At 53.7% G+C, this 25,583-nt stretch overlaps 1 protein-coding gene across 1 annotated transcript; it reads left to right on the top strand.

Annotated features, from left to right (window-relative positions):
• Positions 1-1,694: 1,694 nt before the first annotated feature.
• On the top strand, positions 1,695-23,300 carry EHD1 (EH domain containing 1). The gene is made up of 5 exons (XM_016208433.2): positions 1,695-2,113; positions 7,083-7,180; positions 17,938-18,350; positions 20,625-20,789; positions 21,227-23,300. The coding sequence occupies exons 1-5, from the start codon at positions 1,710-1,712 to the stop codon at positions 21,749-21,751; spliced, it is 1,605 nt and encodes a 534-aa protein (XP_016063919.1). The 5' UTR covers positions 1,695-1,709; the 3' UTR covers positions 21,752-23,300.
• Positions 23,301-25,583: the final 2,283 nt, after the last annotated feature.

The raw sequence follows: 25,583 nt of genomic DNA, 5'->3' as shown, positions 1-25,583 counted from the left end.
TTTTTATCACATGTCTTACTGTGATTGATGAAAAGATGGGAATGAAATCCAAATAAAAGAGGTAAATCAGGGACCTAAGAGTGCAGGCAGGGCTCTCTAATGCTTAGAGAACAGGGGAAGGCAATCAATTTAACATTACTTATCCCCTCAGAAGGCACCGAGGCCTGACTCTCTAAGGGGTGGGTGACCAAACCTCACATCTTGCCCCCTCTGGCTTCCACTTGACCCTGCTCCCCTAATATTCTGCTTGTTCTCAGATTTGAGTTCCTGCCTCTGTCCCCTTAGCATGACAGTCTGCTTTCTTCCCTGATATAGGCGCCCAGCCCTCCAGGCTCCCACATTTCCCAGAAGCCAGAAAGTTGGAGATGAGTCCTCCAAGTTCCCAAGTACATTTTAGATCTGTCCAGGAGCCCTCCAGGATCCCCTCCTGCACTTTGGTATCCTGTAATGGTTACATAACAATCACAGTCCCCAAAGCTCTGACATCACCCAGTGAAGATTCTCACCAACCTGGACAGCCATGGGGACCTATGTGTGGCCAGGGATGATGGCAGGGGAATGAGCCTAGTGGAACAGCCAAGAACTGGTAGGTCAGAGTGAAAAAATGGTAACTGGTGGTGACCTTGAGAGGAAAGCAGAAGTATTTGGGCTTTTTAATTCCCCCAAAGTTCCCACAAGATTTCACTGTTGCCCATTTCCCCTCCTCCCCACATAGGGAATTTCCTCTTCCTCAAAACTCATGTGGCCAGAGGGCCTCAGCTTCCTCTTTACGCTCCCACCTTCCCATAGATGCAGCCTCCTTAAGGAGGTTGTCTCTTCTCCCCGGATGCTGTCGTCCGTCTCCCAGTTCCCAGCCCCTTTGGCCCGAGGGATGTCACCCCTTGCGGCTAGTCAGACTTCCCCCACGGCCTCCTCTCCCTCCCCGTTTTTCTTTGCCCAGTCACTCCCCGCCTGGGATGTTCAGCTTCCTCTACAACCTCTTGCTTGCCACTCCCTCTCCCAAAGCGAAGATGCGCGGATGAGAGGAAGTGTCGGGGAAGCAGGGGCGAGAGGAGAGGAGGAGGCCAGGAGGCCTCCGGGGGTCGTCCCAACTTTCAGGGGGTTCTGAGCCCGTGGGAGGAGGAGGACCGTCTTGGGGGTAATTGCGGGTGGGGTGCGCAGTCAGGGAGCTGGGGTGTTTAACTGGGCGTCTCGCGCACGCTGGAAGGCACGCAAGCCCCACGGACCTCCTCGCGACTCCCGCTTCCCGCCTTTCCCACCACAGCACTTCTGGGAGCCGCCCACTAATGTGAGGCTAAACAAGTGTGGTTGCCATGGCACCCGGGCGGGGGCTGGAAGCCGAGCAAGCGGCGCTCGCGAGATTTGAAATTGGCCAATGGGAGATGGGGAAGGGAAGACGTGGCGTGGGGTCCGCTGGCAGGGCTCTCCCTCCCCTCCCCCTCCCAGTTCCCTGGCCCCCGGCGGCGCGCCCGCCCGAACGCGGAGAACGGCCTTATAAAGGGCGCTGGACCGGGCGCGCTCTTCATTCCGCAGAGGGCGCTGCACGGCCTGTGACGTGCGCCTGCGCAGCACCGGCCCCTCCCCGCCCCTTGCCCCGCCGCCCCGCCGCTTCCCCGCCCCTCCGCCGGCCGGGCCCCGCCTCGGCTGTGCGCCTTCACCCAGCTCCAGCCGCCGCTCTGCCCGCAGCAACCAGCCCGGTCTCCGGCAGCATGTTCAGCTGGGTGAGCAAGGATGCCCGCCGCAAGAAGGAGCCGGAGCTCTTCCAGACGGTGGCCGAAGGGCTGCGGCAGCTGTACTCGCAGAAGCTGCTGCCCCTGGAGGAGCACTACCGCTTCCACGAGTTCCACTCGCCGGCTCTGGAGGACGCCGACTTCGACAACAAGCCCATGGTGCTGCTCGTGGGCCAGTACAGCACGGGCAAGACCACCTTCATCCGGCACTTGATCGAGCAGGACTTCCCGGGGATGCGCATCGGGCCCGAGCCCACCACGGACTCCTTCATCGCCGTCATGCACGGCCCCACCGAGGGCGTGGTGCCGGGCAACGCGCTCGTCGTGGACCCGCGGCGCCCCTTCCGCAAGCTCAATGCCTTCGGCAACGCCTTCCTCAACAGGTACTCACCCCACGCCCTGGGGAGCTGGGGGGACGACCGGAGCCCCGACCCCGCACTCTGGTCCCGACCCTCCCGTGGCCGCCGCCCCGCTGTCCTTTGTCTCCAAGGCTCTGGCGAGACCCTCAGCGACCACTCCCTGGGACGGGACTGGGTCCCCTGCCACTTCATAGAAAACCCACCTGTGGTTCTGGGAGTGCGCGTCATCGGCTTCCCCGGCTTCTGTCCCCCCTCCCCCGAATTTTCTAGGTTATCAGTTTAACTCCCAACCCACACCGCTATCCCCGCAGATTCCAGCTCCCCTTCCCTCCGAACCAGGGGTTAGTCATGTCTCCACATCCTTCCCCCAGACTGGACGCACTTAATTCATTCATACCACCCCTTCCTCCCTCGAGGATCTGTTTCTTAAGTGGAAAAATATGGTGAAACTTTTAGCCATTCCTTTTGCTGGTGTGCTGTGCTGTCCGTCCCCTGGGGCCGGTGGTTTTTGTAGAACAGGGAGGATCTGGCTGTAGCCTGCGGAGTTTGGGGCTGCAGGCAGATGGAGTTGTGCTGCCTTAAGGGTTACAGGAAGCAGCGTCAAGTGGTGACCCTGGGAGCCCTGGAATGAGATTTGGACCCGGAGTCCCTCTGTAGACTCACTGGGAGCTTCCTTAACCTACTTGAGCCTCAGTTCCCTTAGTTAAATGGGTGAAACTTGCCTTCTCATGATGAGAGTAATCAGTCCTCCAAGATTCTAACCTTCACGATGCTATGAATGAAACACATTGACCTCCTTTCTAAGGAGCGCAACAGCCAAACTCACTTTAAAAAAATTGTTTATTGATTTTTTTTTTTTTTAGAGAGAAACATCAGTTTGTTGTTCCACTTGTATATTCATTGGTTGATCCTTTTTTTTTAACTATATCTTTATTGATTTCAGAGAGAGAAAGAGGGAGAGAGAGAGAGAAACATCAATGAGTCAGTGAGTCATTGATCGGCTGCCTCCTGCACATACCCTACTGGGGGATTGAGCCCAGAACCTGGGCATGTGCCCTGACCGGGAAATGAACTGAGATCTCCTGGATAATAATTGATGCTCAATCTCTGAGCCACACCAGCCAGGCTCATTGGTTGATTCTTGTATCTGCCCTAAAGGGGAATGGAACCTGCAACTTTGGAGTATGGGGACAATGCTCTAACCAACTGAACTACTTGGCCAAACTCATTTTTCTGTAAAGGAACTCGGAGGCCCTAGACAGTGTTCTTTTTTTTTCTCTTTTTTTTTTCCTTTTTTTTTCAAATCCTCACCCGAGGATATTTTTTCCATTGCTTTTTCAGAGAGAGTGGAAGGGAGAGAGAGAGGGAGAGAGGGAGAGAAACATCGATGTGAGAGAGGCACATCGATTGGTTGCCTCCCACACGTGTAGGGATCGAGCCTGCAACCAAGGTACATGCCCTTGGCTGTAATTGAACCCAGGACCCTTTAGTCCGAGGGCCAATGCTCTAACCACTGAACCAAACCAGCTAGTCAGTGTTCTTAAAATCCTCTCCCCCGCCCACCCCCATGGTGCATACCAAGGGACTTCACAGATCTGCCCTCTCTGACACTTCCCATTCCAGGAGGAGTGACTCGACATGCCTTTTGAGGTCTGGGTCTGGGTAAGAACCTTGACTCGCCTTCCAGGTCTCCACCCTGTATGATCACATTCCTTTCCAGACACTGTCCAACTGCACAGGGTGGACCAGCTCGCCCCCAGTCCAAGCTGGGGCCAGGCCTGTCCAGTCAGAGCTGACCATTAACGGAGGAGACAGGCTACTGTTGTCTTTTTGCCCTTTTCAGGCCTTTAAGACTGTCCTCCTATTTTACAGCTGATGGCATAAAGGGCCTGAGTTGAATTAAAGCCCTTTGGTGAGGGCTCCTGAAGAGGCACGGCCCTCTTAGCCTGGAGCCTCTCTCCGGAGGATGCTGGTGTTTTAGAATTATTGTGTCTATAGATAGGGGATTGGCTCAGAGTCTTAGCTGGTGGGTGCGGTGCAATCTTGTGGAAAATTTGGCTGCTATGCTGGGAATTCCAAGCATTATTAGGTCTCTTCTTTCACACAGAACTTTGTGAAGCTAGAAGGAAGGGTAGCGATACCTACCTAATTTGCTCCTGGGTCTCCACTTCTGCTTGTGATCGCAAACCTTGTTTTGAAAGGAGAAATGGGTATATGGCTTGTTTTTTTGTTGTTGTTGTTTTTTAAATTGATTTTGGAGGGAGAGAGAAATGCTGCTGTTCCACCCAATCCATGCATTCATTTGTTGATTCTTGTATGTGCCCTGACCAGGGATCTAACCCGCAACCTTGGCATATTGGGACGATGCTCTGACCAACTGAGCTACCTGGCCAAGGCATATGGCCTGTTTTCTGAATTTGTAGACTGAAAGTTTCAGAGCTAGAAGGGATCTCTGACATCTAGTTCATCCACCTCATTAGTTCAGGAAACTAATTGTCCCCTGAGCCAGACGGATTTGTCAAGCTCACCTAGCAAGGGGATGCAGTGCTGACTGTGTTTGCTCAGCAAGTTGCTGCTGCTTCTGCCCCACAAAAAGAGCAATTCAGGAGTGCTGGGTACCAGACAGGTACTTCGATGATGTTGGTGCCCTAGGATCCGACAACCACACTTGTTTCCTTCTTGCCACCACCTCATCTCCAGAGGGTCCCCAAATGCTAATGACCCTGCCAAAAGGGCCCTTATTAGCTAAGGGTGGGGCACATGGGTTTGTATTGGGGCAGAGGCCTGAGCTTTGTCAGCCTGTGCCTCCTGGCCAGCCAGGGCACACAAAGGGGGCTCTTCTCTGGCTGACACAGCCTCTCCCAGTGCTCTTAAAGAGACTCATTGAGTCATGAACTTGACTTTCCAGCCTTTTCCCCCTAAGTGGCTGTTTTAAGACAAAAATCAGATGGAGCAGACTGAGGGAGGCAGGGCACAGTCAGAATGCCCTAAGATCATCCTGTGAAAACTCATTGTGTAACTGTTACCGCCCACTTGTAGTGTAGAGTGAAATCTGTGCATCCTTGTTTGTGAGAAGGGATGGGATGGGTGGATGCATCTGTAGTGCCTGCTCCCCTTCATGTTTTCCACCACAGAGCAATTGTCCCCCCCTTTTTAAATTAAGTTTATTGGGGTGACAGTTGTTTCTGGGTCCTACAGATTACTCACCAGGCTTATTTGCAAGGCTTTTTTTTCTTTAAGATTTTTAAATTGATTTTTAGAGAGAGAGGAAGGGAGAGAGAGAAAAAAAAGAGAAACATCAGTGTGAGAGTAGAACATCGCGATCAGCCACCACCTGCACGCTCTGTACCGGAGATCAAGCCCACACCTGGGCATGTACCTGACCGGTATTCGAACTAGCAGCCTTTCAGTGCACTGGAGGACACCCAACCAACTGAGCCACACCGGCCAGGGCTACCCAGAGCCAGTCATACTTGGGATCCTTCTATTTGGTCTTCTCCCCAGTGACTACTTTCCCTAGCAGGAGCCCCAGGCCTGGCACACAGTTGTTTACAGCACACGGGCTCTGCTGCTGGCACTAGGGAGGATGAGGTCCAAGGTTTGCTCACCTTGTGGGTCAGCTGGTTTTGCTCTGTTGTGTTTGTAGACAGCACCTTTCACCCTTAGTCTGCAGGCCACTGGTCCACCTGGGAGGTGGGACCAAAAGGGGAAGTTAATCAGCTCAGTTTCCTCCCTATTGTTGGAAAGGCAGCTTTAGGCCCAAGTCCTATGGACATTGGGTCAGTGTTTTCTTTGCTTACAGTACCTTTTTCAGAGAAGTTTTAAAAGGAGACTATTCTGTGTCCAATCAAGAATCTCTGCTATCAGTTGGGAGAGCCCCTTGCTGTTCTGGGATGTTCTAAGTCCAGTGGTAACTTAGGCATACACAGCTAAGCCCCCACTCATGAGTTGCTAGCCTCTCCATGGCTTCATTCTTCATTCTTCCTCTGCAGGCTTTGACTTTCAGAAAATGGTGTCTACTTCTCTGTCCCACCAACCAGCCTGTGTGGTCCTCCAGCTTTCACTGGCCACCCACTGCAGTCCTTTACCCCAAGGAGCTGAGCGGAAGGGAAGGGCTGGGCCCAGCAGCAGTGGGAAAGGACCTTCTCTCTTCGGTGTATGGAAATGTAGCCAGTGGTGCCCTGGTCATCTCATGCATCAAAAGAGTGGCTGGTTCAATTCCCAGTCATGGCACATGCCCAGGTTGTGGGCTTGATCCCCAGTAGAGGGCGTGCAGGAGGCAGCCAATCGATGTTTCTCACATTTGTGTTTCTCTCCCTCTCTCTTCTCTCTAAAATCAATAACATATTTTAAAAAAAGAGATGTAGTCAGTGGTTAGAAATTATAAATTGTAATAAGGAATCCCACGGTTCCTGTGTCACCCTTCTGCTTCCTTTCTGGGACTGAATGGTGACTTAGGCTCATGCAGTTCTCACTAACACATCAGCAGCTTGAGCGCTGAACTTTTGAACTCTGGAGGAAAGCTCATGTGAGGGATGTGCTGATGTGGGTCAGTTTGAGTTTGCTGGTTGGATATCAGTTAAGAAAATATGTACAGCCCGGCCGGGCATGGCTCAGCGGTTGAGCATTGACTTAGGATCCAGGAGATCGAGGTTTGATTCCCGGTCAGGGCACGTGCCCGGGTTGCAGGCTCGATCCTTAGTGGGGGGCCTACAGGAGGCAGCCGATCAGTGACTCTCATCATTGATGTTTCTGTCTCTCCCTTCCTCTCTCTCTGAAATCAATAAAGATAAATCAATAAAGATATTAAAAAATATGTGTACAGTCTGTTGGCCACTCCTGGAAACTAAGATGATAGAAAACCTCCATTAAGTTTCTTGCTCTTGGAAAGGAAGCAGAGGTTGTGATGGAGCAGAGAAAGCACCACTGGGCCCTCTAGAGCAGCGATAACTGAGTATTGACTGCCCTCTTCCCGGCTCTTGCTCCTGTGCAGGTTCATGTGCGCCCAGCTGCCCAACCCGGTCTTGGATAGCATAAGCATCATCGACACTCCTGGGATCCTGTCTGGAGAGAAACAGCGCATCAGCAGAGGTAAACAGGCTGTGACACAGCCTGGGGCACCTGTGGTGGTCAGACTACTTCCATCTAATGTCTGTGATGTGGCCCAGATGACACCCTTGAGGTCTGTTCCAGCCCAAGTGAGAGCTCATTTCCCATCGGCCCTGTGTGTCCACAGTGCTTTGAGCCCTGACAGGCAGGAGCTGCTTTCTTCCTTGGCTCCTTTGCTAAAGTTACAAGAGCTGTCAGGTGAAACCACTGGCAATGTTGTGTGGGTTTCATGCTTTCCAGCCCCTGGGGCATGCTGGGAAAGAAGACAGGATTGGGAGATGGGGCCTCAGGCTGGCTGTGAGGTCATAGAAAATTACTTAGTATCCGGGCTCCAAGGTACCTCAGCTAGCATTGCTGACTGAATGAGCCAGCCCCTGGCTCCTTGGGCTCACTCACTTTGTATTTAAAAGCTTTGTCTCCCGACGGCATATACATTCCTACTGAGTCCTGCAGGCCTGTGAGAGAACGGTTGGACTTCAACAAGCCACCAAGAGGAGACTCGGGCAGGAATTTGTTAAATGTTTAGGGGCTAGTGGAAATGTGTTTAAGTTGCTTAAATGTTAGTGAGCAGCAGCCTCCCTGCGTGCTGTGCATGGCAGAAGGTATTGCCCGGCCAGGTGTGGCTCAGCGGTTGAGCTGCGACCCAGGATCCAGGCGATCAGGGTTTGATTCCCGGTCAGGGCACATGCCTGGGTTGTGGGCTCGATCAATGACTCTCATCATTGATGTTTCTCTCTCTCTCTCTCCCTCTCCTTTCCTCTTTCTGAAATCAATAAAGGTATATTTAAAAAAAAAAAAAAGAAGAAGAAAGTATTAGTGCACCAGGCCCATTCGAGTTGTGTAAATTGGTTCGATTTTGCCAAACTTTTCTGAAGATCTGGTTCAGGATGTGCCTGAATTGGGTTCTATTTCTGCTGCCCCACCCCACCCCCACCCCACTTTGTAGAAGGGAGGGGAGGTCGGGGCCTAGGGGAGCATGAGGGCAGTCAGATGATATCTGGCAGACCAGAAGTGAAGCCTGCAGCTGCAAATGTGAAAATGAAACGAGAGCAAACTCAGAGAGGGGTTGAGGACAACGGAGCAGTTTGTTTATCCTCGACTTGCAAATTTTTCCTGCACCCTTTTTTCCCCTCTGAGCCGCCCAGCATTGATGAGCTTTGCAGCCAAAGCCCGTGGCCTGAGGTTTGGGGGTGTGTGTGCTGTGGCTGTGAGGGGGGCCCAGTCACCGGTGCTGAGAAACCTTGCTTGTCTTCCTTCCCAGGCTGCGGGCATCAGAGCTACTGAACCTGCTCTAGGAGTTCAAGAGAGCACATTTAGGGACCCCTTTTAAAAGGCGAGGACCAGTTTTCTCTTATTGCTGTTACTGTTCCAACCTGGTTTTAAGAAAATGCCTGATAAGCTAAAGCCTTGTCATTTGCCAAATTAAGGCTAGAAAAGCTGAATCAGTTACTCTTAAAGGGAAAGACCCACAAAGGGGAATTTATGTCCAATCTCCCTCCAGTGTTGCGCTATCTTAGAGGGACTTTCTTTGAGCCTCTTTAGAGCTGTCTTTTTAATGACCTGGAGGAGTAAATGGGGCTTATTGACTGGGGGCCACCTCTGGGCTTCGCACAATGCTCCCAGCCCCAGGGGCCAGTCAGTGTACATATCTTTGGATAAGGGACAGTAACTCACAAAAAGAGGCTTATCTCCCCAGAATGCCACCCTCAGTGTGGCCTTCAGAACTGGGAGTTAAGATATCTGAGAGGAAGAATTTAGGGTTCTTGTGGCCCCTGTTGTCACGGAAAGGGGAACTCAGAAACAGCTCTTTTCTACCAGTGCTGGGAATTCCCCTGCCGGGCTGTCTTTGACACTTCAGCTTGTTTTTAGACCTTAGCTGGCTCAAAAGTTGGGAGTGTATGTCTTGATACATTAGGTACCCAGGTCCTGTCTGGTGGGATGTTACCGCCCCCTGCCTCTCCTCTCCCCAGAGCAGTGCCTCACCATGCCCTCCAGTAACACAGAGTGCATTGGACTGAGGACGGGGAACACTTAGCGTGCAAGGCAGCCCTGGCCCTCAAGCTGCCCGTGCAGATGGCAGATACCTGGAGAAGGAAGCCAGTAGGATGGGCTCCAGTAGCTTTCCACCCAGCTCCCCCAGTGAGCCCCGCCTATTCCTCTCCGGGTGTAAGGTGTTGGTCCCTCGAAGTCCCTGGGCAGCCACAGAAGGCCTCCCCAGCCCATCATGGACAGGAAGGAGGGCGGCTTAAAGATAAGCGCCCAGCCAGGGTGGGGTAGCTCAGTTGGTTAGAGTGTCTTCCTGATACCCCAGGGTTGTGGGTTCAATCACTGGTCAGGGCACATACAAGAATCAGCCAATGAAAGCTTAAATAAGTGGAACAACAAAAATTGATGTTTTTCTCTCTCTTCCTTTCTCTGAAAATCAATTTTAAAAAATTACAATAAAGATAAGTGCATTGTTCTGATTGGCGATGGGCTTTCCCTATGAAATATCGAGACATCAAACTGATTTTACCATTTCTTTCCCTCCATAACTCTGAAGGTCTTAGTTTAAAGTATTTTACTGAAAGTCACCAAGTTGGGATTAGCTCTGGAATATGTTTGGTTGTCAGCATGTTAGCAGCAGGAGAAAGTCCATCATGCGGGGCCTTTTAGATGTGCTGGGAGTGGGTCCAGGGGTGGTGACCACTGGGTGGATGGAAAAGGAGTGGATTTCTCCTTGAGGCCCCACCCGTTGGTTATTGCAAAGGTCCCATGTTGCCTTGTCCAGCAGGGGAAGTCAGAGTAGGGCAGTGTGTTCCAGGCTCCCTGGGACTGCCTCTCTGCTCCCTTTGCTGATGGCGGGGAAAGCAGGCGTTTCCCTCCCAGAAGGATAGAGCCAGCAGAAATCCCGAGTCCGGGGCAAGCAGTGTGAGCCAGGTCTGTGGTCTGCCAGCCTCGCTCCTTGGAAACAACATCCTTCTGGAAGCTGCATGTGCATTTGAGTTGCTCATTATATCTGCTTCCATTTCCCACCCTGCCTGCCTGGTTCCTCCTGACTTTTGCCCCATGGTCCCTAACATGTGCAGGAGATGCTGTCTGGAAGATAAGGTAAGACCCGTACAGGCCCAAAGCAGTCAGGACATAGCCCAGGCTCTGCGAGAGACCCCTGAGAATCCTACGGGGTTCTCGGGCTGCACTTTCCTGTTGTGCTAATCTCCTGAGTGACTTTAAAGATAACATTCTCCTGTGTCAGCAGAGAAAGTGACCTGTGGACACCATGTTCATTCCTGGGTACTTCCTGTGTGACAGACCAAGGCGTTCCAAAGGGTGCCTGGGGCTGCCTGGGCTGGTGCCCTTGGTTCCCCGACTGCTGGACGCCTGCATGGTTACATCAGGGACCTTGGTAGCAGCAGTGGGAGGCACCCTCAGGTGGAAGTCCCAGCCCAGGAGGCAGGGACCCAGCCAGTGTGCTCTCTGCCATTGTCACTATGTGGCTGTGAGCTGAGCCGGAATTTGGGAGTTGTGTCAGCAGTGAAGTGGTGTTTAGACTTGGATTAGGACATCAGAGCCCAGCTGGCCTTGTGCCTGGCTTTCTGCCACGTGAACCCACTCCACGTACTTGTCACAGCAGCTGCACCTAGGAGGAAGCTATTGCTTTTCAGAAGAGGAAACGGAGGCTTAGCAAAGTTGAGTAATTTGCCCAGGTGACACACAGGCTAGCATGGGTCGGCGCTAGGATTGCAACCCAGCAGAAGCGCTCACACTGCACTGTGCTGAGAGAGGGTGATCTGGGGTGAAGGAGCCCCTGAGAACTTGGATCAGACAAGTCTTTGACCTTCTTAGGTCATTACTGTGCAGCGCTCCTGAGCTCTCTTAAGTGCTTCTCTCCTAGCCTGAGATCAGAATGGATCTGAGGTCCGGGGCTTTGAACAGCAATGCTGGGATCTTCTTTTCCAGTTCTCTGCCTCCAGCCAGAAATTGCCTCTCAGGCCATCCATGCAACATTACTAGGAGCCCTGACCAAGGCTCGCTGGTCCCTTGGGTTCTCACTGTCCCTAGTTCTCAGGCTCTGTCTAAGATCAGGAGGTGCCTGCTCCTTCATCGTCAGGTATGGCTTCCCCAGGTGTCCCTTCCCACTGACCCTCATGCTGACCATCTCCTGAGATGCCCCACCCCTAAAAGCCCTCCAGGCCAGAGTTCCACCAGTGTTTTTCAGTTCCTAGAATGCTTCATTAGGTTGTCCAAAAGCCTGGTATAAGGCTGAGTGCTGCGTGCCTCCTGGCTTGCCAGTGCCCAGTGCACAGCTAATAACAGAAGGTTCCAGTTCCAGGTCAGTACTAGGGGCCAAGGGCCCCCGCAGTTGCTGCAGCCTCTGGAGCCGCACCAGTAAAACAAGATAGTAATAGAGCCTGTCGTTCTTGTCAGTGTTATAGGCATTTCCAGGTAGAAAGCTCTCGCTGCAGTGCCTAGTACACAATTAAATGTCCTACAAATGTCAGCTGATTGAAAATAAAGACACTGGAAAATCCAGGAATTCCCAGACTTTGATGCGAAAGAAATTCCAAGATTTTGATGAGGAACGCCTTTTTCTGAATCACATCTCAAGGAGCTGGAGGGTGGGGAAGCACTGACTCAGCAGGGTTTCCCTTCAAATTGCAGGTCCTCTGGGCGCTCGGCCCCAGTGCAGCTACCTTCTAAAAGCCTTCCTCTCACCATCACCCCCACTGCCCCCACCCTCTCCAGCCAGACAGCTTTTGGCCCAGCCCTGGATGGGAATGCGCTCAACTCTGCCGAGGGGCGTGGGCTGCTCTGCCAGCAGAGGAGTGGTACCAGCTGGTGCCAGCACTCGGCACCTGTTCCCAGGCTGCCGGCCCGAGGGCCTGCAAATGTTCGGTTTATATTTGGAGTACAAGACATTCTTCATGCATTAGAAGCAGTCATTGCCTACACACCCATCAGAATCTGAGTTTGAGTACAAAGTACAGATCCTGTTAGTAAATACTAGCAAACATTTACCAAGAGCTTACAGTGTGCCAGGCGCTTACTCGATGCCCGCAGCAGCGCCATGAGGTCGAAATATCTATCACTTCACGTTACAGATGAGGAAACGGGCTCAGAGAGGGAAAGTGGCCTTGCTAGGGTCACACCGGTTGTTGAGTAGAATGGGAACCTGACTCCAGAGTCCATCTGTCCTTCCCTCTGGCCCTGTCCTTTTGTAGTGTTGGGTCAGGTTTACTGAGGTCTACATTGTATATGGTGACATTCACCTTAAAAAAGGTGTACAGCTTTCTGAAGCAGCCATGTGACCACCACTGTGACCTAGTAAGATAGACTATTTTTATCACCTTGGAAAGTTCCCTGCGCCCCCTTGTCACTCCTGATCCCAGGCAACCCACTAATCTGGTACTTGTCCCTCAAGTTCTGCCTTTTCCAGAACATCATTAGTGAAATCGTACAGTCTGCATCTGCTGTTTGTCTGCTTTCACTTGGCCTGTGCTCCCGTGGTCCATCAGGAACTCAGTACCAGGGTTTGCTCCTTTTGTTGCTGTGTTGTCCCATCCTGCGGATGCACCGTCATTTGTCATCCATTCAGCTGTTGAAGGGTTTCCAGTGTGGGGCAGTTTTGAATAAAGCTGCTATAAACATTTGTGTACAGTGCAAATTTTAATTTCTTAATTTATCTTGGGCAAACGCCTAGGTGTGGGGAGGCCCCTTTCTCCTCACCGCTGTGCTCCACTGGAAAAGTCCTTAAGAGCTTTAGCTTAAGTAGGCTCAGGAACAAGCCCTCCCAGTGTCAGTTCTCAGTCCTTTACTCTCTATTTTGCTCTCCTGGGCCCAGCACCAGTTGGAAACGTGTGAGATGGAAAGCTGGTAAGAAATATCCAGGCCCACGCAGCTTGAATGGCAGGAAACAGAAGTTGATTGGAGACAAACCCTCTATTGTTCATGTTCTAGAGACTTCTGGAACGTATGAAGCAGCTTTTCCCCCTGGCTGCTGGAACTGCCTGTGTGTGGAGGGTGCTGGGACAGGTTGAGGAGGCATCAATCGCCCTGCTGCCTCTGCACCTCAGGTGCCAGGAGGGGAAAGCATGGTTTGTGCGAAGTCAGACCCCCTCAGGAGGCCACCTGTGAGGCAGAAGGGGACCAGAGGAGGTTCAGGAACCCAGCCAAGGTGAGGGCCTCCTTCCGCACAGCCTGATGGGCGCCACCTTTCTCCTATTTTCCCCCACCCCAGGACTCTGTGTGTGGGGGAGGGGTTAAGACTTATCTTTAAGTCACAGTTCAGCGGCATTAAGGACATTCACACTGTTGTACACCCGTCACCATCCACCTCCGGAACCTTCTCCTCTTCCCAAAAGGAACCTCTTCCCCATTAAACACTGACCCCCTTCTCCCTCCTTCACCCCTGATGGCCGCCTCTAGGTCCCTCCTGTGAGTGGAGTTGTACAGTGTTTGTCCTTTGTGACTGGCTTGTTATCTCACAACGTCCGAGCCAGAGCCGGCCCCCGTCAGAGACGGCCCGGCGTCTGCTTGCACTGCGGGCTTGGCCTTTTCTTTCCAGCTTACCCCTCAGGCTGCACTCTTTGTGTCCTTCGTGGGAGCTGCAGACCGGGGTCCCATCTCTGTGGCTGGGGCAGTTTTCTCTTTCACCAGGGATGCCACGACTTCCCACTTGCTGTGGAATCGCTGTGCATTCCATGGTGTCTGATGCCCGATTGGGAGGCTAAATGTATCGGCTCACTGAGGCTGGCCTCTAGTGTGTCCCACAGCCTGAAGGCTCACTGCCTTAGGCAGCCCTGGGCGGCAGGGATTGGCAAACTCCTCTCTGTGTTTGTCGCCTGCCGCAGAGGTCCAGGCTGAGTGGTGGCTGTGGCCGCCTGGCCAGTGGGACGGACTTGATTGGTGCTCTTGGTGCTGCAGCTGTGCCTCTAGCCCTCGGTTGCCTGTCAAGTGACCGTTTCTGAAGCCCAGTGGGCTTCGGTGGGCTAAGGGGCACTGGGTGGGCCTGGCTGTGGCTGCCGCCACCTGGTTGTTGAAGCTCACACACCTGCGATGAAATCACACAAGCTCAGTGTTGGGACCCTTTTCATGACCTGTGGGTGGAATTGGCCAGCCATTGTGTCTCTCTGACCAAAAGTGTTTTCCATAATAAACAGGAAATTTCATTCACCTGCAAAAAATGGACTTCACTGTGTTGGCTCCCAGTTGAGGTGTTGGCGAGCAGCAGTGTGCGGGCGGCGGGGGCTCGGCTGGGGGCTCAGACCTGCAGGCAGTGACTCAGGTGCCTCACTCCACCTCCCCTTTTCTCCCCATCTTGCTCTTGGTCCCCCACCATTGGGGGAAGGGAGAGGCCACGTTGGGTGGAGTGTGGGGGTGACCTCAGCTCCCCGCCGTTGTCCTCACTCCTGGGCCAAAGCTAACTTGGGCTCAAGCCCAGCCCATCAGGGCGCCCCCGTTCCCAATGCCTTAGTTTTGGCATCGCTGCCTCCCCAGCTGTGTGACTCTGGTCATTTGAACTTGTTTGTCTGAGGACAAATAGTTTGATGAAGGGAGAAGTTGGCCCTCATTTTTGCTGAAAGGGAGCTGCTGTTCAGTCCTGAGTCATCACTTTTTCAGCGCTGACCTGCCGGTCCCAGAGCCAGCCATAAAAAGTGGCAGCAGCGTGGCCTGGGCAGGCCCTGCAGACTCCCCAGCCTGGCACAGCTGCCACTCCCTGCCCCACTTTCCTCAGCCTGCTCCTCAGCCTTCCTTTCTGGTTTTCTGCTGACAGCTTTGCTCTGGGCGTCCTCTCCGTGGCTCTGGGACCCAACTGTGCAATGTGCTGGGGCCACAGGGACTTGTACTTTGGAACCTGCAGCCTGTGAGGGGACTTGCTCCTTGCCCTGCCATACCAAGCACGGGAGTCTGGTGGCCTTGCCCTTTCCAACCAGTTCCCCGTTGAGTGGCTGCTTCTGCTCAGAACACACTATTTCCCGGTGCTCTGGGGTGGGAGAGGGTTGTACATCGCTGCCCTGGAGAGGCTGCCTTCCAAGTGGACAGAAGCAGTGGATTTGGGATCTTCCTTGAGTTACGTTGTCTTGCCACGGCACAAAAGCTGGCCTCTGGCCTCAGAGCCGGACTCAACATTTGTCGCTCTTAGTTCTTGACCCGTGATGCAATGCCGGGCTGCTTGTCCCTTGTTCCAGTGGGCCCTGTCACCTCTCCCCTTGCCTGCCCAACTCACGGAAGTCATTCTAGTGCCTAGGCCTGTGCTGGGAGCCCAGCGTGTTGCCTCACGTTACCCTCCCATGATCTGTGAAGGAGGAACAGGCTAAGAACGAGTAACTCACAAGTTAAGAACTTAGCCCTGGCCCATCTTGCTCAGTGGTTAGAGCGTCGGCCTGTGGACTGAAGGGTGCTGGGTTCGATTCCGCCAAGGCACGTACTTCAGTTGCAGGCTCGATCCCTGGCCCTGGTCGGGGCTTGTGCGGGAGGCAACCAGTTGATGTGTCTCACATCGATGTTTCTCTCCCCCTCCCCCCTTCCTTCCACTCTCTCTGAAAGAGCAATGGAAAAAATATTCCTTGAGTGAGGATTTTAAAAAAAAAAGTTAAGAATGTAAGGTCACACCCGGCCAGCATGGCTCAGAGGTTGAGCATGGACCTAGGATCCAGGAGATCACGGTTCGATTCCAGGTCAGGGCACATGCCTGGGTTGTGGGCTCGATCCCCAGTAAGGGGAGTGCAGGAGGCAGCTGATCAATGACACTCTCAGCATTGATGTTTCTATCTCTCTCTCTCCCTTTCTCTGAAATCAATAAAGATATATATATTTTTAAATTAAAAAAAAAAAAGAACTTAAGGTCACAAAGTCAGTGGCTGGAGCTGGGAGTTGAGTCCATAGCTATCTTCTTTAAAAGCCTGTGTTTTCTGAGTGCCTAGTGTGGGGAGAGGCTGGGAACACTGTGGCTTCAGACGCGCAGACAGATCTGAAGCACACTTGAACCTGGGGGCCTGGCAACCAGGATGTTTATCCAACCAGGCAGGGGGCCAGGGTTCTGGCCCAGTGGAGGTGGCAGCCTCTTGGGAGCCAGGCTGTGGACTTGCACTCGGCCCTGGGGCTTGGCATTACTGCACAGCTTCTGAAGGAGAGGGACTGCCCTCCTCATAGTACTGTAGGTCACGCTGGGCCTTTTCTTCACACTGTCCTTTTCTTTGCTCTCCTCCTCTATCTGCTTGCTTTTCTGTTCCCACAGTCTAGAAAATGCAGGTTTGAACCCCCACTTGGCTGGGGGGTAGAAGTTGGTTTGGCTAGTTTCTGGACAATGTCCCTGGCTCTTCGCCATAGGAATGGCTTCTCTGACTAATTCTCTGGAGCTTGGCTGCACCCTGGGAAGTACTGGTGGTTCCTAAGGGGGTCGGCCTACATTTGGGTGGCCCATGGGTAGCAGGTGAAGAACCAGGAGATGGAGCCCAGGGACAGGAGGCTTGCCCAGAATCACCCAAGAGGAAATGGCAGCGCAGGGGCTGGGACCCAGGCTTCCCAAAGACTCTTAGATCATTGTTTCCGTGTAGGTTCCCAACTCTCCTTGGGAGTCCTAAAAGGTGAGAAACAGAATTTTCATTTCTTCAGGGGGCTGTGGAAGAAACATTTTGAACTATAACTACAACATAGGATACAAATTAAACTGCCCTTACAGAAACCCCAAAACCCATTGGCTTAAAGCTGATGTCAGGTAGCTGTGTGATTATGTGAAAGATGATAGTCCAGCAAGGCTGCCCTGGACGCTCAACTGTCATCCTGAACGCAAGGTAACTGCTTCAGCTCCTGTCATCACGTGTACATTCCAGTCCTCAGGAGAGGGAAAAACGACAAAGGGTCCATACTCCTTTTGGTGCTCATTGCTGTTGCCAGCCAGCTGCGGGGCAGTGAATCCAGCTGAAACAGGACAGTTCTGTTTTTAAAAGGAAGAATTGCCATTAGCGCTCTGCCACGGATGGCATTGGTCGGTGGGAACCAGCTGTGAACGGAGTGGAAAGCTAGAGTTCAGTCTGCCACTTTGTTTTAGAGAAGTGTTTAAGACTTATCGAGGGAAGTGGTTTGTCACACTTCACAAGCTCGCTGTAGAGCAGAGGTCAGGAAACTTTTCTGTCGGGGTCAGAGACTAAATATATTTGGCTTTTGCAGGCCTTACGGTCTCTGTCGCAACAACTGAACTCAGCCATTGTAGATAAATGTGACCATAGGCAGTAGAGCTTGGTGGCTGTGTAGCTTCATTTATAGAAGCAGGTGGTAGGCTAGATTTCGCCCTGGAGCTATAGTTTGCCAGCGCCTGTTGTAGAGAATACATGAGATTCCTGCAGAACAGAGCCTGGACAGGTAGCGGTGGCAGATAGTATTGTTGTTTTTTGCTGTCACTGCTGTGCCAGGGCATCTGGCTGGCATCACCTGAGTCTGCCCTTGCCACACGGTGCTGAGCTGTGCTGCTGGGGTCTCCTCACTCTTGCCATAGTCTGACCCACTTTAGAGCTTGGGCTTTGTGTCTTCCTTTGCATTATTTATTTTCTAAGCATCTCTTAATGCCAGGTGCTACGTGGGTGAGGGCACTACCATGGTGGGTACAGAAATGGAGGGACCTGATGACCCTGCCCTCAGGGTGCTGTGCTGTCCATGTGAGTACATTCTAGAAATTTAAATGACCTCAGGTGGAGAGGTACCAGGGTAGGTCCAAGCTGCCTGTTGCCTAGGGCCCCTGACTCACCTTTCTCTTCCCACAGGGTACGACTTCGCGGCTGTCCTCGAGTGGTTCGCCGAGCGGGTTGACCGCATCATCCTGCTCTTTGACGCCCACAAGCTGGACATCTCCGACGAGTTCTCAGAAGTCATCAAGGCCCTCAAGAACCACGAGGACAAGATCCGCGTGGTGCTGAACAAGGCTGACCAGATCGAGACCCAGCAGCTGATGCGGGTGTACGGGGCCCTCATGTGGTCGCTGGGGAAGATCATCAATACTCCCGAGGTGGTCAGGGTCTACATCGGCTCCTTCTGGTCTCACCCACTCCTCATCCCCGACAACCGCAAGCTCTTCGAGGCCGAGGAGCAGGATCTCTTCAAAGACATCCAGTCTCTGCCCCGGAACGCTGCCCTCAGGAAGCTCAATGACCTGATCAAGAGGGCGAGGCTGGCCAAGGTAGACTGGGGTGGGGCATGGCCTACTCTTGGGTGAGCCAGGACCTGCTCCTGGGTGGGCTCTTGCGCTGGGACTGCCACTGGAGCCTGGGGATAGGTCTGCCCTGCCTTTTGGGATGCCCAAGACCCATCTCTGCAGACTTCCAGCCACAACCCCATTGCACTGTCAACCAGCCCTTTCTCTGCACCTGTGGGCACAGGCTTTTTTTAAGTGAGGTTCTTAATGCACATAAACCTGAAAATGGTAGGTACCACTGTACCATCAACAGCCTAGGGAGTGGAAGTGGGGGGTGGGGGGTGCAGTTTAAGGCCTCACGCACTTCCCCTCTTAGGTCTCTTGAGCACTGAAGTATACTCAGCAGGTGCTGGTGCTTGGGGACTCAGAGGGGACTAACAAGTCCCCACCCTTATGGCAGTGCGCAGCCATAAGGGGGAAGCATACAGCATATAAAGCACATTTGGGGAGACCATGGGCCCAAGAATTTGGACTCTCAGGGCCTTGCCAGGCACGTGAGACCCTGGGGTGACTGAGCTGGGAAATGAAGGTTAGTGCCACCAGTGGACCCTTCCAACACAGAACAATAGAACATGTTCCCTGAGGACATCTGATTTGGAATAGTGCCAAGTCTTGAACCTGCCTGGGTAAGTCTTCAGGCTGGGTCAGTGTGCACATGAGGGTCACTGATCCTCCTGGCACCAGAGCTCGGCCATCAGCCCCGGCTGGTGCATCACAGGTTCTCTGATGAAACTCCATGGACAGCAGGGTGGCATGCAGAGGATAGGAAGGCGGTGTGGGAGTGTTTCAACTTTGGAGAAGGCAGTTCTGTGGCCAGTGAAATGGTCACCCTAGGCTCCTGAGTATCACAGGACTGAGGAATGGGGCTTCCCAGTTGGGCAGCAGGCCCTGTCCTGGGAGAGCCGAGAAGAGCCCTGCAGGCCATGTTCCTGCCTCCAGGGAGCTGACTGCCAGGGTGTAGCCCTGAGACTTTGAGACTCCACCATGGACAGAACACAGTGGCCCAGGGCACCCATACTGTCTTCAGACCTGGCGTCAGGTAGCATTTGGCCTGAGCAATGGGAACTGACCCTCATCCTTTACCACTGGGCTGTGTCTCCTCCCTGGGGACCCAGAGGGCCGGACCAGCAGATCAGAGCTGGCTGGAAGATAGGTTCTTGGCCCCACCTGTGCTCTGAGAACCAGAGCCTGCATTTGAACGGAACCCCTGGTGGTCTATATAACTAGTGAAGTTGCAGAGGCCTGCTCTGGAGGACACAGGGCTGCATGTTTTTCTAGATACATCACTTCTAGAACCTTCCTGGTGAGTGCAGCTCATTCTAAGAAAGGAACCTGTGAGAAAACCTGAGTAATTGGTTCCTGGCCTCAAAGAGCCCAGGGACACCCTGAGCTGAAGGAGGACATGCAGTGAATGGAGAAGAGACTGGTCCAGCCCTGCTGTGACCCAGCCTCTTACCAGGACAGAACAAAGGGCAGACTTGGTCGCCTGCTCGTTTACAGAAAGGGTTGTGTCATCTGGCCTGAAGGCACACTGAGTCACCATGCCTGGGAAACCCCGTGGTCTCCAATCTTGTTCCCCACCTGCTGTTCCTTTTCCTGGAGTGAGTGTCTGTCTGGCTGACTCTCTGGCCTGGGACACTGTGTGACTGACCTGCTTCCCTTGGGCCACTCTCAGCCAGGTTCCTGGCCCAGGGCAGACGGGCTGGTTGGCAGAGGGAATTTGATGGGGTGGGGTCTGGGAGAAGGTGGCAAGGCTGGCTGGCTGGCTGCAGACCTCCTTGCTGGACATTGTCAAGGCAGAGGATTTGAAGGGCTGGTGCCTCGGAGGGTTGTCAACCTTACCCCCCGATGTGGGGAACGGTGTGCCGCCTTGAATTGGCAAATGTCTAAGCAAGGTATTGAAGCTGACATAAAGCTTGAAACATCTGGGAAAAGCCTTGTGGGATTTTTCTAATCCTTAGTCATCCCTGTGGCTTTCATATTGACAAAGTGGAGCATAATTCAGGCTATGTTGGAGTTTTATGACCTCGATGTGAGTGTTCACGTTTGCACATGCAGGATGGTGAGGGCCCTGCACATCTGCCACGTGGAGGGGCTGCTGGGGGAGGGAGGCTGTGTGGAGAAGCAGGGCGTGGGCTTTGGACTGCTTTTGGCCTCTCAGGTTATAGCCCCAGCTTTGTGGGGCAACCCAGGCAGGACCATGCTCCTGACGAGGTGTCCAGGAAGCCCCTGACATCCGCCCCTTCCCTGTCTTCACAGGTTCACGCCTACATCATCAGCTCCCTCAAGAAGGAGATGCCCAATGTCTTCGGTAAAGAGAGCAAAAAGAAAGAGCTGGTGAGCAACCTGGGAGAGATCTACTTGAAGATTGAGCGCGAGCATCAGATCTCTCCCGGCGACTTCCCCAACCTCCGCAAGATGCAGGTACGACGTCCCGCACCCTCAGCAGGCTGGTGGCCATTAGGGTATGAGCAAGGCCTGGGGCAGTGGGTCTCCATGGGGTGGGGGCTCCCAAAATGGAATTAGCTGGGTTAGTCGTCAGCCTGAATTGAAGAAGTTGACACAGGTCCTGAGGGGAATGGGGTGACAGCCGGGGCAGTGGGAAGATGGACTTCGCCAGGCACTCTGGCCTCATCCCAGTTCATTCTCTCCATAGCCCTGCAAGGAAGGGACTGCTTTTACCTTCCAGTTTACAGACTGGGGTCCAAGGCCCAGTGGAGTTGCTCAAGTTGCCCGAGCTGTGAAGTGGCTGGGGCTGTGACGAGGAGCCCGCTCTTTCTCTTGGGAACCCTTGCTTTGCTCACTCCACCTGGAGTCTGAGAGGGACCCAACTCACCCTTCTTCCTCCCCACCCACCACAGGAACTCCTGCAGACTCAGGACTTTAGCAAGTTCCAGGTTCTGAAGCCCAAGCTGCTGGACACAGTGGATGACATGCTGGCCAACGACATCGCCCGGCTCATGGTGATGGTGCGCCAGGAGGAGTCCCTGATGCCCTCCCAGGCCGTGAAGGGTGGCGCCTTTGACGGCACCATGAACGGGCCTTTCGGGCACGGCTATGGCGAGGGGGCCGGTGAAGGCATAGATGACATCGAGTGGGTGGTAGGCAAGGACAAGCCCACCTATGACGAGATCTTCTACACTCTGTCGCCCGTCAATGGCAAGATCACAGGCGCCAATGCCAAGAAGGAGATGGTGAAGTCCAAGCTGCCCAATACGGTGCTGGGGAAGATCTGGAAGCTGGCTGATGTGGACAAGGACGGGCTGCTGGATGATGAGGAGTTTGCCCTGGCCAACCACCTCATCAAAGTCAAGCTGGAGGGCCACGAGCTGCCCTCTGACCTCCCCCCGCACCTGATCCCACCCTCCAAGCGGAGGCTCGAGTGACCACCCAGCCCCATGCGTCCAGCCCTCTCAGAGCCTGGCCAGGCAGACTGGGGGGAGGGAAGGCTCACCAGTTCTCAAGGTCCATAAAGACTGAGTGGCTGTTTCCTCAGCTCTTGAAAAGGAAAACCACCATCTTTCTTTTAAAGGCTGTTCCTTGGCCCAGCAAGGGAGGTAGGGGTAATACTTGGATGTGAATGATGGAATTTTATGCACAAGAACTATGGATATTTTTAATATATAACATTAGAGGCGGCCTTCTTTCTTGCCTCCTCCGTCTGACAGCCCCAATGCCTTCATGCAAACAGCTCTGTCCCCCCCATCCTTGCCTCCTGCTCTGGCTGTACAGTACTTATTGCCCCGTGACCACTCCCAGCTCACCCCTCCGGGCAGCTGCCGGGCACGGGGCCTCGTGTAGGCAGGAATGACTGGATCACGTTTATTTCTAAGCTGAGTATTGTTTCTTCGGGCCAGTGGCTTCCTCCCCATGCTCCCGGGCTCCGTTTGTTCTTGTGCCTTTTGCCACCCCTCAGCCCCCTATGCGCAGGTCCTGCTCTTTGCTCATAGCCTCCCACCCCTCACTTGGCAGTCACAAAGGCAAAGCTCAGCTGCCTCCTTTGGGGGGGTCAGAGGGATGGGTGGGTGTGAAAGAAAACATCTTCCAGAAAATATATAAGCTAGTTTGGGTTCTGTAAAAGTAACACCTTTTATACTTGACCGAATTTTCCAGTAACTTCCCAACCACTCGTTCAGAAACTGTGATTTTTGTCTTGCTTCCCATACCAACCGGGGCAGCTCCACCCAGGAGCCATTAGACGGGTGCGTGCAGAGCTCCCGCCGCCAGGGACCCCAGAGGGGTGTTTTCTGCTGCACCCTTTCACTTTCCTGGGACATTCTAGTGCACCTCCCTGCCCCACCTTTGGGTGGGTGCTAGGTCCTCATGAACTTGGTATGGCTTGGTGCTCCAGCCTCAGCCTAATGGCCAGAGACCGGAGACAACCCACCTCTTCCCTCTTTCAGCCCCTCATTTCCCAGGAAAGCCCTCTCCTGCCTTCCCTCCGTTGAGCAAAGGAAGGTGGCTCGTAACTGGGATGCCCTCAGAACAACCCCCTCCCCAGGCTGAGCAATAAACATGAGGCAGTGAGGGGCCAGTTGAGGCCACCTCACCGTTTTGCCTCGGCTGGGCTGCCTGAGCACAGCTTTGGGGGCCTGGACATACTTGCTGGAGCCGTCATCACAGCCACTGTGGCAGGGGGAAGCAGGCTTCCCATCAGGCACTCCCATGGGGGTCTCAGGGACTCCACTCTGACCTCTCCAACCCGCCCACCCGCCCAGGGCTGCTCTCCAGGCTTCCGTCTGCTGGGTCCAAGTGGCCAGGAACTGGCCTGGCTACGTCCAGCCGGCCTCGGCCCGCCATTCCGTACGGTATCAGGAGAGGATGAAGGTGCACCGTCGAGAATTCACTGTTTCAGATGCAGTGGCTTACCCACATTCGTCTGTGGGAAGAAAAGCAACTAAGACTTTTTCTTGCATTAAAAGTTTAACTGCTGAAGCTGCTTCTGGTGCTTTGTTCTCTCCCAGGGCCTGCTCCCCACAGTGCCTGCTGGGGCACTGGCAAAGCATTTGGGGAGCCAAGATGCCAGCAGGGACAGATTGGTATGTGCCCAGTCATGCTCAACTCTGGCAGCTACTGCCTTCTCTTAATAGACGCCTGCAAACAGAGCTGATGACCCCCTTCCCTTGTGCCCAGTGGGGGCTGAGCAGTGGTTTATTTGAGAGGATGGGGTGAGGTTGGGAGAAACTCTGATGACAGAACTAGGCTACCTGCCCTGGGGTTGGGAAGAAGGTACCTGCTTTGTATGATCACAGCATCTCCTACAACCTGGGCCCCGCCCTTGACATGGACAGACAGGTGGGTGCCCATGGGCTCTGGGCCCCTCCCTTGACATGGACAGACAGGTGGGCACCCATGGGGCTCTGGGCACTGGGAGGGGTCAAGTAGACGGGTTGACTGGACTTCGTGCTAGGCCCAGGGGGGTTTAGATTCAGTGAAGCTGGTATTCAGACCAGTGACAAAAATACAATTACTAAGGGTGGGGCCAGCCATGTCACAGATGGGGGCAGGGAGCTGCTTGTACCAGCAGAGGGAAGGAGACAAATTGGGAGCTGATGCACCATGGAAGGGTTTAGACTTGTGTAATCGGTGGAGTGAGCTCCAGGCACAATTGTGGCAAAAGACAGTAAATGAACAGGTGCCCGTGACCCTGACAGCCAGGTTGTGTGTATCAGCCCACCTGGCAGCCCTCTAGGCACCACTCAGAGAGTTTGCCTTGTACAGGTTTTACCTTGACCCTCATAATGGGGAGATGTTTTCCCCAATTTCATAGCCGAGAACCTGAGACAGGAGGGCAGCTGTACAAGACGAGATTCGAACCTTGTCTGCCTGACTCCAGGATGTGAGCCCCACAAGTCTCTAATCCAAAGTACCCTTTCAAAGGAAAAAACCAAGTTTACAGCTCAACTCCCCCCATCCCCAATTCTACAGCTATAAACTCAGATTTGAGGAACCCACATGGAAGATTAAAAAGATCAAATGTGCCTAGCTGGCATGGCTGTGGTTGAGTATTGACCCATGATCCAGGAGATCGAGGTTCAATTCCTGGTCAGGGCACATGCCCGGGTTGTGGGTTCAATTCCCAGCAGGGGGCATGCAGGAGGCAGCCAATCAATGACTCTCCTCATTGATGTTTCTCTCTCTCTCTGAAGTCAATAAAAATGTATTTTTAAAAAATTAAATTCTATCACTGCAGCCTGGGGCCCTGAAGGCTTGGCACAGCGCCTCAATTTCCAGGGTCACCCAGGAGGTGCAGAATGCTCATTCAAGCTGATGGAACACAAAACACAGAATTTAGAGTTCTCATGGAGCGTGAGAGCAGCGCTGCCTGGCTGCTCTGCCCCTTCACTGAGCCCACTGCTCAGGGCTTTCCTGTCTGTCCCACCCTCAGCACCCTCTTCCAGCATGGAGTGGCAGGTTGAACCCCCTAAGGCTGCACCAGGAAACGGTGGCTGATCTGAGACTTGAAAGAGGGCCAGGGGCAGGTGGCTGCACCCCCGCTGGCCTGGAGTTCAGGCCCCTGGTTTGAGTTTTACAGATTGGGGGTCTTCTCAGGCTGTGATCAGAGTTCAGGGAGGGCCAGGGTGTGTAAACAAAGGTGTGGCCACCCCCCAGAGAGCAGCATCTGCCCCTTGCCTTGTCCCCAGCTCCCTAGCTGGCCAGGATCCTGGGTGAAAGGGCCCCCTTCAGACGCCGGCCAGGCACAGGAGAGCTGATTCCACCCTCACCCAGAGCTCCTGCAGTAAGAGGCCTTTAGGGCCATCCGCCCACCTGGCACGTCAGAGCCCAGGACCCAGGAAGCAGCGGGGTGCACCCAGGGCTCCAGGCCCCCACACGGCAGCCCTGTTTTATTGCAGAGGTTCCATGTGAGATATCATCAAAACAAACACTTCTGCTCCTTAGTAACTGTTACTATGAATCTGACCCCTTGTCCTGTTCTCTCAAAGAGGTAGTCATAGAACTTGCCCCAGTCCACCAGGCTGTGACAGGGTTAGGATACCCAGCCACCAGTCTCCATTCAAAGCACACAGAGGGCAGGCCTCAGGCAGACAGGCAGGGGTTCGCATCTCAGCTCTGCTGCTCACTGCGACTGCCGACTTCTCCCCTCCTGAGTCTGTTTCCTCCATTGCCAAATGCAAACAGGAACTCCTGCTTCGTAGAGGCAGGGCCCCTAGGGTGGCCGCCTTTGCTGAGCACCCAATGCAGTTGGTCAGGGTAGGG

Source organism: Miniopterus natalensis, chromosome 11 (assembly GCF_054644295.1).
Source record: "Miniopterus natalensis isolate mMinNat1 chromosome 11, mMinNat1.hap1, whole genome shotgun sequence".
Taxonomy (NCBI): Eukaryota; Metazoa; Chordata; class Mammalia; order Chiroptera; family Miniopteridae; genus Miniopterus; species Miniopterus natalensis.
This window is presented reverse-complemented; position numbering and strand designations above follow the sequence as displayed.